This window comes from Drosophila erecta, unplaced genomic scaffold, assembly GCF_003286155.1.
Source record: "Drosophila erecta strain 14021-0224.00,06,07 unplaced genomic scaffold, DereRS2 tig00000000-arrow-pilon, whole genome shotgun sequence".
In the NCBI taxonomy this organism is placed as follows: Eukaryota; Metazoa; Arthropoda; class Insecta; order Diptera; family Drosophilidae; genus Drosophila; species Drosophila erecta.
This window is the reverse complement of record NW_020825194.1, coordinates 534,826-548,505: the sequence shown is the minus strand read 5'-3', so window position 1 is coordinate 548,505 and position 13,680 is coordinate 534,826. Positions and strand designations below refer to the sequence as shown.

The 13,680-nt window shown below is 43.5% G+C and overlaps 1 protein-coding gene across 4 annotated transcripts; it reads right to left on the bottom strand.

The window, feature by feature from the left end:
- Positions 1 to 34: 34 nt before the first annotated feature.
- On the bottom strand, positions 35 to 13,671 carry LOC6554735 (cyclin G). Of its 4 annotated transcripts, XM_015153661.2 has the most exons (7): positions 13,563 to 13,671; positions 10,417 to 10,419; positions 3,981 to 4,819; positions 3,677 to 3,916; positions 3,229 to 3,603; positions 2,943 to 3,157; positions 46 to 1,849 (listed from the first exon to the last, which is right to left on the bottom strand). In XM_015153661.2, the coding sequence occupies exons 3-7, from the start codon at positions 4,797 to 4,799 to the stop codon at positions 1,774 to 1,776; spliced, it is 1,725 nt and encodes a 574-aa protein (XP_015009147.1). In that variant the 5' UTR covers positions 4,800 to 4,819; positions 10,417 to 10,419; positions 13,563 to 13,671; the 3' UTR covers positions 46 to 1,773. The 4 variants fall into 4 exon arrangements, with proteins under 4 accessions (XP_015009146.1, XP_015009147.1, XP_026831733.1 ...); XM_015153660.2 differs by lacking the exon at positions 10,417 to 10,419 and having other exon boundaries at positions 35 to 1,849; XM_026975932.1 differs by lacking the exon at positions 10,417 to 10,419 and having other exon boundaries at positions 3,981 to 5,661.
- Between the last annotated feature and the right edge of the window lie 9 nt (positions 13,672 to 13,680).

The following is a 13,680-nucleotide window of genomic DNA, read 5'->3' as shown; positions in this document are numbered from 1 at the left end:
GTGGCCACGAACAAAGTCAAATAAAACAGGCGAGTTTGTTGTAAATATTCGTGAAATCTGAATGCCCCTGTGGCGGGGGCAAACGCATTTTATTCAAATTTACAGACAGGAGTTTGCACATTCCGCTGCCAAGTGGATTAAAAAGAAAGTGTTCTGAATTCGCGAAATTTCAATTGCTTTTATGCTCTGCGTTAGTTTGCCTATGCTCTCTAAAACTCTTCGCTCGACCCTCTCTCTCTCTCTCTCTCTCGGTACATCTTGCTAAATGTTGCATCATAATTTCTGATTCTGATTTCTAATTTGCCGCGCTTCAATTTGAATTGAATTTTGGCTTTGTCTCAACGCTGGTTTGCTTTAAACTAGGGTTTAATGGGTAGTTTCGTACGTGGTAGAACATAAGAATGGATTTCAGTTTACATTTCGTTTAATAAGTTAAGTAATATTATATAACAAAAAAGAAGATTTAGATTTAGCATGTGCACTATAAGTGAAGGTATAATATAAAAAAGAGGATCACCGTGGTACTCGAACTAAATTTCAATGCCTTGCAGTTGATTGAATGATTGATCGTTCGAGTCATAGATAAACAATTGAGTAGAAATAACAAATTTACTTAGCTTCGTTTGATTTTCTAGGGCGGAAATTGAGTTCGCTTTTGTTTGGTTTTCGATTTTGTTATACAGAGAAAAATCTACTAGACATACACTACATATTGTGGCTTCATCGTACCTTTGTTTAATGTTATATTATTGTTTAAGTTCTTAGTCAATACAGGCGGCGAATTATACTTTAGTTTTTCTATGGGCTTTCTCATATTGTTTGAGCGCGGCTAAAATTACTGATTAATCTGATCTGACCTTGTTTTTGTTTTTGTGTTTTTTTTTTTGTTTGTTGTTAGCTTATCTTTTAGGTCGGTCTATACATAAAGAACTTTTGTACTTTTTTTTAGATTTTATGATTTTTGTTGGTGTTTTTAGGGTTTTTTGGGTCCATTGATTCGGGGCTTTTACATTAACTGATAAGAGCGGGACAAACACAGAGAACATAGACTGACAACTTATTTAGGGGGTCTGTAGAAAGGATTTTCTTTTTGTTGGAGGTTTTTCTTTATGGTTTTTGAATTTTTTTTTGACGGTTTCAAGCGCAACCAACAAAAAACTGCTGTCCCATTCCAGATGTTCGGGATTTCGGCGTGGGCTCGCAATTCTCAAATCGTATTCTCTCTCTCACTGATCTCGAATAATGATCCGGAACGGCATCAATCTTTTGTATGATGGTCCGCAGCATTCGTTTTAATTTTTTTTTAAATTTTTTTTTGCTTTTGTTTTTTTTTTCACGTATTTTTTTGTCTGCCGCAAATAAATCGAAAAAATGTGGGGGCGCTACTCTCGGGTAACTTTTTCAAAAGGGAAAGGGCGTGACTGCGTCACCTTGCCGCCCACATTTCCGTATCTCAATAGTTTCTTAAATGTTAGAACCAGCGCTACCAAATACACATTTGTGTGTATGCCAAAAGAATTATGATGCACTTTAGCAAAATATACACACTCTACCTCAACCAGCACTACTACACTTGCACGCGGAACGCTCTCACGGGCACACATCCTCTTCGGAGACTTCCGTCCTCCTGCTGCTGATGGGGATATGTCTAGTGCCTGATCTCCTGGAGGCTGGTGTGCCGCGATCGCGTCTGGTTGATGGTTCTTTAGTCCGCTGCTCCAGTTGTCCAGCTGTTGACCCTGCTGCTCTACTGCTGCTGGCTGTCGCTGGATACTAACATTGTTCGAAAATTGGAATTATGGGTGAAGTGGGCCAGTCCTCCTCCTCCTCGGAGCTAATACTCTCGGTTCTGGAACAGCAAATAAACCAGTTGTTAATAAAACTTATCATTCGAAGTGGATAGACCAGTCAAGCTTTTTATCAGAGAAGTAAAAGTGATTTATCATGCATTTGTTAAGTAACTATAGCCCCCTAATACGCCCGTTTTCAAGGCGACTACCTTTTCGTAACAATCGGACATCAATTAACAGAACGAGTTCAAGTTGAAGGCCCCTTTCCCAATTAAGGCCCCGAACATCAGCTGATAATACGCAAGCCTTTGCTCAGGTGCAACTGGAACACAAAGTTCGGGGCACAGTGCATTGAACTTTCCGAATGTTTATGACTAACTTTTCGAAGCAGCGCCCAAACCATAGAAAACAGCATCAACGATAAGATAGCAATTAGGTAGAAAGCTAGGAAATAAAGAAAACCAATGGGCTGAAATAGAAATTCAATGACATTGAACATGGACATCTCAGTTCAATGTGACAATTCAAGGACGCACAACAGCTGGCCAAGATATAGGAATATAGGTAGTCGGGTATATACCCCACAGATATATGTATAGATTTTGCATAAGCGAATACTCTTTCTGCGACCCTCGTCGAGGTCTACGTGCGTGTATTTTGTTGTTGCGTCTAGCGGGTATTTGGAAACGATAAGATTGTTGCCGAAAAAAAGGCAAAAACAAGGCAGCGAAATAAAAAACAAATAGCCACACAAACACGCATATAAAATGGGCGGTTTGAAGAGGAGGCGGGCGGTCGGTGGGCGAGCCAGTCAGTCTCATGACAATTGTGTTGTTGCCGCTATGGCTGATAATGGAATCGCTAATATTCTAGAAACTTGTTTACGCCAAAAAGTTCAGATCGTCATCGGCACATTTGCTTACATTCGAGATTATATATGCGCGTGTTGGCTATGTCAAAATTCACTAAAAATAAAGACCGGTGATCCAGGCCGCAAAGTTTTATGGCCGCATTTACAATTAGATTTGGAAAAGTACCCCGTTTGAGATTGCAGTTCGGGGCGGTTATCACCTTTATAACTATTACATTTCTGTCCAGTTTCCATAACGTCCATTTAAATAGTTATCAATACACAACAGATCGCAGACTCACCTAGAACGCAGGCCATCGTCGAGGGCATTGGGGATGCCTTCCTCAATGGTGGGCAGGTCGGAGGAGAAGCGGTTGATCGGGCGCAAGACGCGCAGCGTGCGACTGGACAGCTTCCAGACTAGCCGCTGCTTGTAGGGCGCCTTGTTCTGTCCGTTGTAGTGAGACAGAATGCCCGAAACGATGCTGAAGCCGCAGGTGAAAACGCGATCAGGAATCTGCGGGGAACACGAAACATAAGAAGATTAGAAAGGTTCAAGTTAGAGGTCGAGTTCCCAATCAAACTCACCCTCATGTACTGCTGCAGGAAGAGAATGTACTCGAAGACGTGCTTGAGCTCCGGACTGCCGCGGGTGTACGACTCCTTGATGTGGAAGTCCAGGTGCAGGCAGATGAGCACCAGCGCCAGCGTCGAGGGCGTAATCACCGTGGTCTTCACGTCGCACATCAGGATCTCCAGGCGGTTCTCCAGTTCCTCCAGCTTGATGAGCTGCTGGTAGAACTTGAAGAAGTCGCCGCCGATCTCCTTCGCCAAGTTGCGGAAGAGGGCGTAGTAGATGCGCAGGTAGCTCACAGAAGTGATCGGTGCATGTCCCATCTGGACGCCCAGCTTGTTGGCAATCACGCCGGCCATGCGTTCCAGATCACCAGCGGTACAACCACACTGAAAAAAAAAAAAAAAAAAAGAACAAAATAAGCACCCTCCTGCGAAATCAAAAGGATTTCCAATCACACACCTGAGATATTGTAACCAGATCCTCGGCGGGAATGGGCTTCAAGTCCAGCTGCTTGATGGCCAAGTGGAACGAGGCCACGCTCATACAGGCCATGTGCTTCGGCTTGACAGCCATGCGATCCAGGAAGCGGTCCACCAGGCTCATGGCCGAAAACAGGACGTCGGAGGGAAGCTCGTACCACATCTTTAGGCAGCGCAGCACGTAAGCGGATCCATCTCGACCTCCGGCAGTAACCTCACGCTACAGAAGAAATACATAGTAAGTTGGTTTTGAGTTTGAAAGCCAAGCAGCTCACTAGACTCACCCTCGATTCCTTGGGCAACAGCAGCACCGTGTGGAACTTGTCCTGCAGGACGTCGTACTCCTTGAGGGTTTCGTACAACTCGTCCGAGGTGAGGGCGTGCAACTGATCCTCCAGCTTTTTTAAGGACGAAGACGACTCGCCGTTGTTGTTGCTGGCTCCACCGACGGCTCCTGCCTCGGCCTCCGCCAGATCCTCGAGTTGTTGTTGTTGTTCGTACTTCTGATACTCCAAGCCAGCAGCACCCGGTGTCCCATACCGGCCCTCGTCCGCAATCCTCATCCAATCAGTTGGCATCTCTGCATTGCGGTTAATGCCGTTGGCCAGCTTGCCCCCACCGATGGCACCACCCAATCCCGATCCCGATCCCAGTCCCGGTCCCGGTCCAGCAGCAGATCCACACGCGGATGCGGCAGCAGCGGCGGCAGCCTGGGCCGAAGTCGAGGGCTGCTCGTCGTCGACCAGAATGGCGTTGATGCTGTGGGCGTCCATGGCGAGTCCGATGTTGTTGTTGTGGGGTCCGTTCAAAAGGGCGGCTGGGTGGTCCTGGTGATCCTGGGGCAAGTTTAGGCCTGGCATAACCGACGACGACATCGATGTCCTCTGCTGCATCAACTGCTCCTGCTGCCGCGCCGCCTGCAACTGGCAATAGTAGGCGATATCCTGCTCCCGTTGGTACTGGTACTGCTGGTATTGCTGGTATTGCTCGTATTGCTGTTGCAAGTGCAACTGTTGCTGCTGTTGCAGAGTGCTCTCCAACTCACAATCAACTTCGGCGGCGTATTCGGCGGCAGCAGAGGAGTAGCGTACAGGGACAGACATTGTGAGGGCTGGCCTAGTACCTGTTGTGGTTTTCAAGGTTGTAATTTAAACAAACAACACTCTTTGCTGGCAAAAAGTGTCGGGAAAGTGCAAAAAGAAAACTAGGCCCAGATAAAATCGCAAGGAGGAGAAGTGGAAAGGAGCGGAATTCGTCCTTTCGTTCTCGCAGTCCTTGGCAAATTTTGTTTGCTTTTATTTTCAGCTAAACGCGGATCTCAGACTTCCCAATTGGGCCGATATCAACGAGTTTGTACGAAGAAACTCTCAATCTTTCGCTCAAGATCCGTGTTGGTCATCAACTTGCGCTTCAGGGAGTCCAAAAAAGACCACTGGAACTCTCTATCGAAACGCCACCGAAAATAAAACTAATCTGTTTGCTACTTGTGCTGCACACACCGGTCGCAGAACTCAGAGATTTTGCTTTTCGAAAAACTCTGGCTGGTTTTCAGTAACGCCAGCAGTTCAGTGACCTTAATGCAATTCTTTCAACGATTGGCAAACGGGAAACAAACAAAAGACACCCTCTACAATGGTAATTCGTATTAGACGACGACAGAATTGCGGGCAGTGTACCAAAGGACAATTCGACAATAGCTATGTCTATATAGGCTATAAGTCGACTTTTGGTTTGTCTGGCGTACGCTGATCTCACAATTGCCGCGCTAATGAAAAGGAAAATGTGTTCAGAAACTCAAAACCAAGTGAGTTCCTGTGCAAAGCGCTAAAATGATGGTTTATTAAGTGTTCGCTCAGTGCCTTTCACGATAATAAACTCTTGCGCTTGCCTATTTGCTTTTCAGCTTTAATAATAGCTTTGTATGCTTGGTTTTTGGTTTGGCTAAATTCAAATAAAACTTACGAGCTGCAAAAGTGGTTTGTGTGGGGCACAGAGAAATTCAAATATTATTACAGTGTTTCAAAATAAAGTCAATGGTTGGATGGCATGCAAATTAATTGATTGTGTGCAAGTGCATTGCACTCGTTCGCCCTTTTTGTGCTTTTTCGAAATACACCATGTTCAGTGCGTTAAACGAACTTTTTGGCCACAGCTGAAAAACACCTGTACAGTGAAACAAATGCGCCGTGCGGCGCTCGTCCAATGGAGCAATACGCAATAAACACGATGGCATTGGAATACGTTTTATTTTGAGCAGCGCTCTGCTCAAATCGAGCAACCGACCTCAGTCAGTGACACATTTTATTCAAATCGCTCGGTTACAAGGTTCTCTTATGGGAAGGAGGGGTCTGCTCTGGGATTCGATGTAGCGCCCAAGGCGAACCACGTAAATAGATCGAGATCGAGGTAAGATCTACTCATCAAAGCATAAATAGAATCGGACAGCAGACATACTTTGATCTTAATTATTCAGATACGTTTGATAAACGACCTCGCTGCTTTGGATGTTAGGTACTTGAAATAGACCAACAAGTTCGCCGAGTATAATAACAAATCCAGAACTAAATAGCCTTTCAAAACTTTCCTAATCGAATTTATTCCACTCCTGTGGAATCCACAGCAAATAGCAAACAATCTCGAATGAGTAAACAACACATTAGATCGGCACAACTTCAGTGCCTGAGTACTTTTATATCACTTCACACTTCCGCCAGACAAGAGCTGTTCCCAAAAGCGCACGATTAAAACTTGAGCAAACGCAAAGCCCGACAGAGGAAACCAATCTACATCTAAACACTTGGGCAAACATCGCCATATTGTGTGCTAGTTTAGTTGGACCCGAGGAAAATCCAGAGATTGCTGCCTGCCTTTTAATGCTTTCTCCTCCTTCGGAAACCAAAACAAAAACTTCACATGGTGTAAACAATCCGCTGATAGATGACATAAACCCAGCTATGCCAAACACTCGAGAAACTACCAAAAGGCGATGGTAAATAAAGCCCCGACAATTGGCTCCAGATGTGCTTGGTTAGTCAAAAGATTCCAAGTATCTGGCAGTGATGAGGGATCGCTTTGTTATTTTTAGAAGCGCAACAAGGAGGAAATTGAACTGCTGGCAATCACAAGAATTAGCTGCCCCTGAGCCAGTGGCGCCAAGGGTTTCGTCTGCTATAGCATTTCGATCGTCCTCAATCTGCATAGCTAAGTAGCCACAAGGCGTTTAACCTGCTTCATGGCAAACCAGATAAACAAGGCTGCTTATTAGCAAAACAAACAGCAGCTGAAAGCAAGTACGAGTGTAGAAATCCGAAATAAAAATACATCTTTACTGGCAAACCTCGGATACTAAAAACGCACTTTATCGAGTTGCGTTTTTAGGCAATCCAAGCCCATATGCCAATCTTGTAGTGGTGAGTCGGACTTTGAGAATCCGAATTCGATGACTCTGGCTTTTAATCACAATCAGGTCAGAGAACATCGAAACATTCGACCGCGCCCTGAATCATCTTTCAATGCGCCACTATAGCCATGAATCAGATGCGGGTTATGTGACACACAGGGAGCGTATGTGACGCCATTGAAAGTGGCCCCAGAAATATTTGGGCATTGGCAGCAGACTTCCGTTTTGTGGGTTTCTCTTGATCAGTTCTATTTATAGGACCCAGACGAAAACAGCCAAAAGCAATAGCCGAATGAAACTAGCTTTGGGCCCGCAATTCAAGGTCGCCCACCCACCAAAACGCGTTTCAAGGGTCCGGGGGAGATCCACCAAAGTTTTCGGCTCAAAGCTGCTGAGCAAGCACGGAGAAGAAATACTGAGATCGCGGCTTAAAGAGCTTTAAAGTAAATTTAGAAAAAAGCTTCTGCCGCAAGGCAGCGATAACGGTAGGGCAGAGAGGTTAGAGTTCAACTTTATGCTTTGCTGAGCATAAAAACAATGAACAAAAGCATTTCAATGGGCAACATAGGTCGAAAGTGTACACAGTACAAAAATTATTTGTTCATAAACTTTCATATTTGTTGTTGCAATAAAAGAACACGCGATTAGATTTAGAATACTAAGATAATTTGATAACATCAGACGATTGTTTTTCCCTGGAGTTACTATAAAATTCAGCCCGTTTGTGGTTCCACCGTACAGTGAAGACAGAGCGAGAACAAAGGCGGTCGTTATTATTACTCGCAGCTTTTGTGATACAAACTTTGAACTAGACAAAAAGTTATCGCACTTTTGATCTCTACCAAGGCTTTCTGCTCAAATGCAGTTGTACCCAAGGTGGTTGTATGTACATATGTATGCCAGATTTCTCAACTGAATTGTTTCTTATTTTTTCGTTTGACTGGTTGTCTTTAGTCGTCTGTTTATTTTTTTTTGGCGCGCGCTCCGCTGACGCAAAAAGCACGTACGCACACAAATATGCAAGGAGTATCTGTGTAGCCATATTTTTAATGTTGTTGTTAAAAATACCAGCAGAAGCGCACAAAAATTTCACTTTCTACCTATTTTCGTAACAGGCGGAAGGCGGCGGAGGGCGTGGCCACTACCTAGGCAGACAGGCAGGTGCGAAATATTTTCGAGGCTTCTCTTTGTTTTTATCTAGTCCGTAAATCCCTCGACTGCAATTGAAAGTTAAGCTACAGGTGTGGCCGAAAGATAAAAAGATGCGTTTCCAAGTCGAAAGTTTGGATCGTAAACAAAGGCCTAACCAAAAGCGGAATACTTCCACTGCAAACATATGATCGTAGGAAATTGTTTTTAATTTGTACGCCTTGCTTTGCTTTCCGTTTACTTGGCTTTTTTTTACTTTGAGCGAACGAATGAATCGTTCATTTATCATCGTCATCGAATGATGAAGGTCAACAAATGACAGCCGAAGAGAGAGTGAGATCGCTGCAGATTGCGGGAAAGAGATGGCCAGAGAGACCATATAAAGACCAGCTTTTCATGGGAGAAATGAAAACGTGACCAGAGACAGGCTTTAAATGGTAGAAAGACCGTGGGCAAGTGCTCGGCTGTATTTCGAATTTCGATTGTTTTCCTATAGTTTTCACCATACAATCTTCAGGATGTGGCTGCAATTTCATCATAGCTGAGGGATGCAACCTTCAGTTTAGGCGCCAACATGAACATTTCTCCCTGAAACTTCTCTCCTTCGATGTTTCCTGTTTAAAACAACCTGAACGAAGCCAAAAAACGTTGTCAACCCCTAAGGAACCTGAAGCAGTTCGACTTTATCGAGTGCGAAAGAGGTGTACGCAGCTATGACTTTGTCGCGGCTTATAATTAACGGATGGAAGAAGGAAATTGCCCAGCCAGTTGACTCAGGGGTGGCTCTACTCCACTGAGCAACCCCAAAAAGCATTCAAATCCACCCTGCTGACAGCCAGAGCTCGGAATTTGAATAGCCCAAATGACCCGGCACAAGTGGCGGGGAAACTGAACGAAAAGATCTTGCAGCAGCTGCATTGGCATGTGCTGGAAAAGATACGATACGGGGAAAAGTGTCTCCCAATATCTCCAGCGAACAAAGGAAACTCTGTGTTTCGGAAACTCGGTACACTAAGGAAAAAGACCCCGAACGAAAACAACAGTAGAAATGCACAGGAGAGATCATTGTACTGGGCTTTGTTGGATTTGGTAATAGTACCACCCTATCGCACGATCGACCTTTGCCAAGCCTGTTTTCCAGTGATCTCCCGTAGCTTCCTATGTTTTAGAATCAACATTATCAGTGCTCTCAGTCTGTCGCTCTGGGCGTCTATCTGTCAATGGACTGGCGATTTGCATTCACCCATTATCAGCCTATCGTGTGACTCGACCAATAGGCAATTTCCAAATTGCAGTGCACTCAAGCCCCCGCGCACTTTTTATTATCAACGGAAATGCAGTAGAAGAATTTCCCTGACGTGAAGAGAACGTGCCCTAAGTCGAAGTCACTGGAGCGGCGGCTGAACGTCTGAGGAGCGTGTCCAAAGGAATGATAAGCGAGTGCTAATCGTGGAGAACGCAGTAGTAGTTCAAAGTCCCAAAATAACAAATGGACGGACGCGTAACACCAGCTAGTTGGTGCTTTTAGTACATACTCGTATGACTGAACAGAAAGACAGTGGTCTAATGATTCATTCTTCGGAAGAGCTGGCTGTTCATGCTCTCCGAACTTGTTTTGGTTTGGAAAGTTTTAGCTTTGAATAAGGAAATGTAAGCCATAGAGAATTCGCTGTGATTACTCTCTAAGTGCAAGAGGATTCCCAGAGAAGCCCTCCTCCGCAGGGAATTTGCTATGCATAATTGCAGAACATTTCCTCCCTATAGACGGTTTTGTGCTTATCGCCGTAATTGCTAGCCTCGAGATATGGCAGGGCTCAATTACAGCTGTACTCGCCATACACGCGTACTATATCCAAGGTTTTAGACTGACATTTAGATAGCTGCCCGATACACTGATACACTGCAATTCCAGTGATGACATATAGACCGGGGGATTCGCTTATCAGAGAAGAGGCGGACATTTCGTAACATTCCATGACGTAAGTACGAGGTTCGATAAAGCTGTTCGATCTTATCGCCATTGTCAGAGAACCCATAGAAATGCCAACAGAGGGGCAGCTGCGGTGCAAAAAGAACAAAAGGGCAGCTGCAGTCGGGACTATGGGATTTATTTCGTCACCTTTCGTGAAATTGAATTAGGAAAGGGTGGGACTGGAAAAGTCGCCTGGCACGAGCTTCAAAAGAGGGAATGTCGGAGGGTGGGGCTGAAATCGGTTCAGTTGAGTGCTTTTCTGGGCGGCTTTGAATCTCCGGGAAGGGGAATCGGGGTACATGGCTTTTTGGGATGGTCAGCTGTCGCTCAAGTGGGTTTTGGCATTGAATTTCACTTTGGGCCGTCTGTCGTTTTTGCAGACGCACGAATTTCATGGCACACTGAAATCGAAGAAAACAGGTAGTAGAAAGCAGACGGTTTCTGCTACGAGGCGCCAATAGATGTCAGCTGAATTTCGGAGTATTTAGCCTTAGAATGATCATTTGGTCCAGTGACTTTGAGGGAATACAACAATGAATGATGTACTTTTAAACTGAAATTGAAAATTAATCTCTTCAGTCCAAAAGTGCTTCCTTTAGTAAAAGTGACCCAAATATGTAGTTGAACATTGGTCAGCTAAGGGTTAATGCTGAATTCTCCCCTTCCTCACCCGTTTCTTCTCTTTCATTCCGCAAAGAAGGTGGGCAGAGAATAGAAGAGACCTTTTCACATGTAAACAAGTGTGAAGAGGAATAAATAAAACAACGGTATAGCAGCAACACCCACACAGCCACACCAACCTAACTATTTCATTAGTATACGTGCGTGGGGTCGTTTTATGCGTTGTATATATTTTATTTTGGAGGCTATGGAAAATATGAAAATCAACAAATTAAGCAATTCTGCGCGAGTTTGCGACTGCGCAACAAATTGAAATCAACAAATATGACCCAGAAAACAAACTGAAGGCGCTGAAGGTGAAATCAGGAGAAACGAGGTACAAAACGGAATGCAATAACAGTTGTTAATTGTATTTTCCAGAAACAAGTTGCTTCTTAATATAAGCAAAAGTGTTTTTGAAACAAGTAGTTTTATCCGTCGCACATATTTTATTTTTGGCTGACGCAATTCCAAGCCTGTGCACGCACACTCCCAAACCAATCAAGTTGCTGTGATGGTGTGTGTGTGTGTGTGTGTATGAGGTAAAAATCCGAATGGGAACACTACACACATACAAAGTCTTTGTTTGCAGCTCGCGTTTGTGTGCGCTAGTAAGGGAACTTTGGAATTGAAACACACTGATTGTGGGGAGAACAACAAAGGAAAAGAGGGTACTGTTAAGTAAAACAATTGACGCAAATTGGAAATAAAACAGATATGCAAATTGGGGGAGGCAATAGGAATAGATTTTCCAGGCGAATGGGGAGGTGCTTAGGAAACAGTAATGTACGCACTTACAAACATTACGAATGTATGTTGTACAGCTTGCATAAAAAGCACAGCCCCTCAAACACACATACCACTGCAAGCAGCATAGCTCCCCCGCCCACCCCGCATCCGACCCTCTCGCTCGCTCTGTAAGCATCGGCCTACGAATAGCGGACCCCAAAACCCACTCTCTCGCTTACACACACACAAACACCAGACAAACAGCTGTGAAACGAAATGGAAACGAAACAAACACGTAAATGAACGAATTTTGTATGTATGCCTAATATATTTTCTTTTCTTGCAAACAAAATCATCTGACGGATGACGAAAAAACCTTCATTCTCTTTTTGCATTTCATCGACTTTTCCACTCTTAAATAAATATAGCATTTTCTTACGTTTTTACAGCCATTTTGTTGTTTTTGTGTTGCGCAGGAATGTTGAGATGAACCTTGTTTAGTTGTGAATTTCTGCTTCTATTACACTCGAAAATAAGTGAATAAATTGGCTGGCAGCTTATACGCTTATTCAATTATTGCGTCAGATAGTTTGCTATAAAACCTTGTCGTTGGCCATTTAAGCTAGTTGTTAACTAATTTGTACTGCGTTTGTATCACAATTGGAACTCTGTTTATTAGGCTGGCATTTTATCCTCGGTTTTCCCGTCTGCGGATCGATTTTTCCCACACACACTAGGCTGAAGGTGCTTGGGACTTTTCTCCATCAGCTGTGCATTTTCCTCCTGCTGATTTTCCTTAATTGCGCTTTAGCAAAGCTTTGTACATTTGAACAGCATCGATTTTCGCACTTGGTCCTTACAAATTTCTATTTTCTATTTCTAAGCAAACAAACACATTCAAACACTCGCGCTCGCCAAAAACGGTACTTCCTCGCTTTGTTGTTTTTTTCGAATGAAGAATTTTGTGAGCGACCAGTGTTCACCAAAATGGTGCCAAAAATTGGTACTAAAAAATACCCTAAATCCAGCGGAAACGATAGTACCGATGTTCCTTACTATCGCATTGGATACTTTAATACTTTCTGTTAAGTAACATACCTCTGTAATGTTATCGACGGCAAATAAACCCGCCAATAATTCAAATAATCAACTTCAATTCAAACCTTATAGCAAATAAATAAATAACATTGTCTAATGCTTCTGATTGCAGTGTATGGACAATTTTAGGACAAGCGATTAAAGGAATTGAACAGAGTTTAAAACATAACAAATCTTCGGAGCACCAGTTGAGTCCCCGAACTATTCCAAATAGAAAAACCTTACTTTTGCAGGGCAACGGAAACTTCCTACATATTATTTCACAATCAATGTCATTGCCAAAATAAAAACACTCAAACATATTTACATATGTATGTACCCTCCGCAAGGCGAAATTCCAAAGAGATTAGCGATGAAATTACGCGTTTTGATAAGATACTTTGAGCAAAGGAACTACGCAGCAACATGATTTTACGAAAGCCGGAGAAATGCATTTCCGGCTGAAAGAAAATTCGTTACTGTTGCCAAGTGAACATTTTAGGCGAAGAAGGGGGAGGGGGTGGTCTATTTCAGGCTCCCTACACACACACGCACACTTCTAGAAACAACCTGTCACACAAACGGACACATCGACGAGAATTTGAATGAATGAATTTTAGCTATTAGAGTAAGGCAGTGAAACTTTTCAATGGGTATACGAAAACATCAATTTAACTTGTTGCACAAGATATTCAACCTTCGATTTTCCTCAATTTCAAAGATAAGAAACTTTCCTCAATTTCGTCACACACACACATACTCATGCAAAAGGAAAAAACGCGTGGCGATTGATTTTTGGCCTTTCAAAAAGTTCGTTTTACGCACAGAACAGTCCGCACAATGAATGTAAGTTGGTGTAATAAATCTCATGGCACTTACCCGGATGCCTCTGCGTTTTGATCAGTATCTGCTTTCTTTGCTTCTTTTTTCCAAAAAATATAAACTTATTCTCAAATTAAATCTTCGAGAACTGACCAAACTACATGTTTGGAAAAAT

What these genes read in the sequence shown, in the direction of transcription:
- LOC6554735 (XM_015153660.2), bottom strand. Translation starts at nt 4,799, where the DNA reads ATGTCTGTCCCTGTACGCTACTCCTCTGCTGCCGCCGAATACGCCGCC. An exon ending in TGTTGCCCAAGGAATCGAGG is followed by an intron (nt 3,917 to 3,980) that starts GTGAGTCTAGTG and finishes TTTCTTCTGTAG; the next exon opens with CGTGAGGTTACTGCCGGAGG. An exon ending in GACGATGGCCTGCGTTCTAG is followed by an intron (nt 1,850 to 2,942) that starts GTGAGTCTGCGA and finishes TTGCTGTTCCAG; the next exon opens with AACCGAGAGTATTAGCTCCG.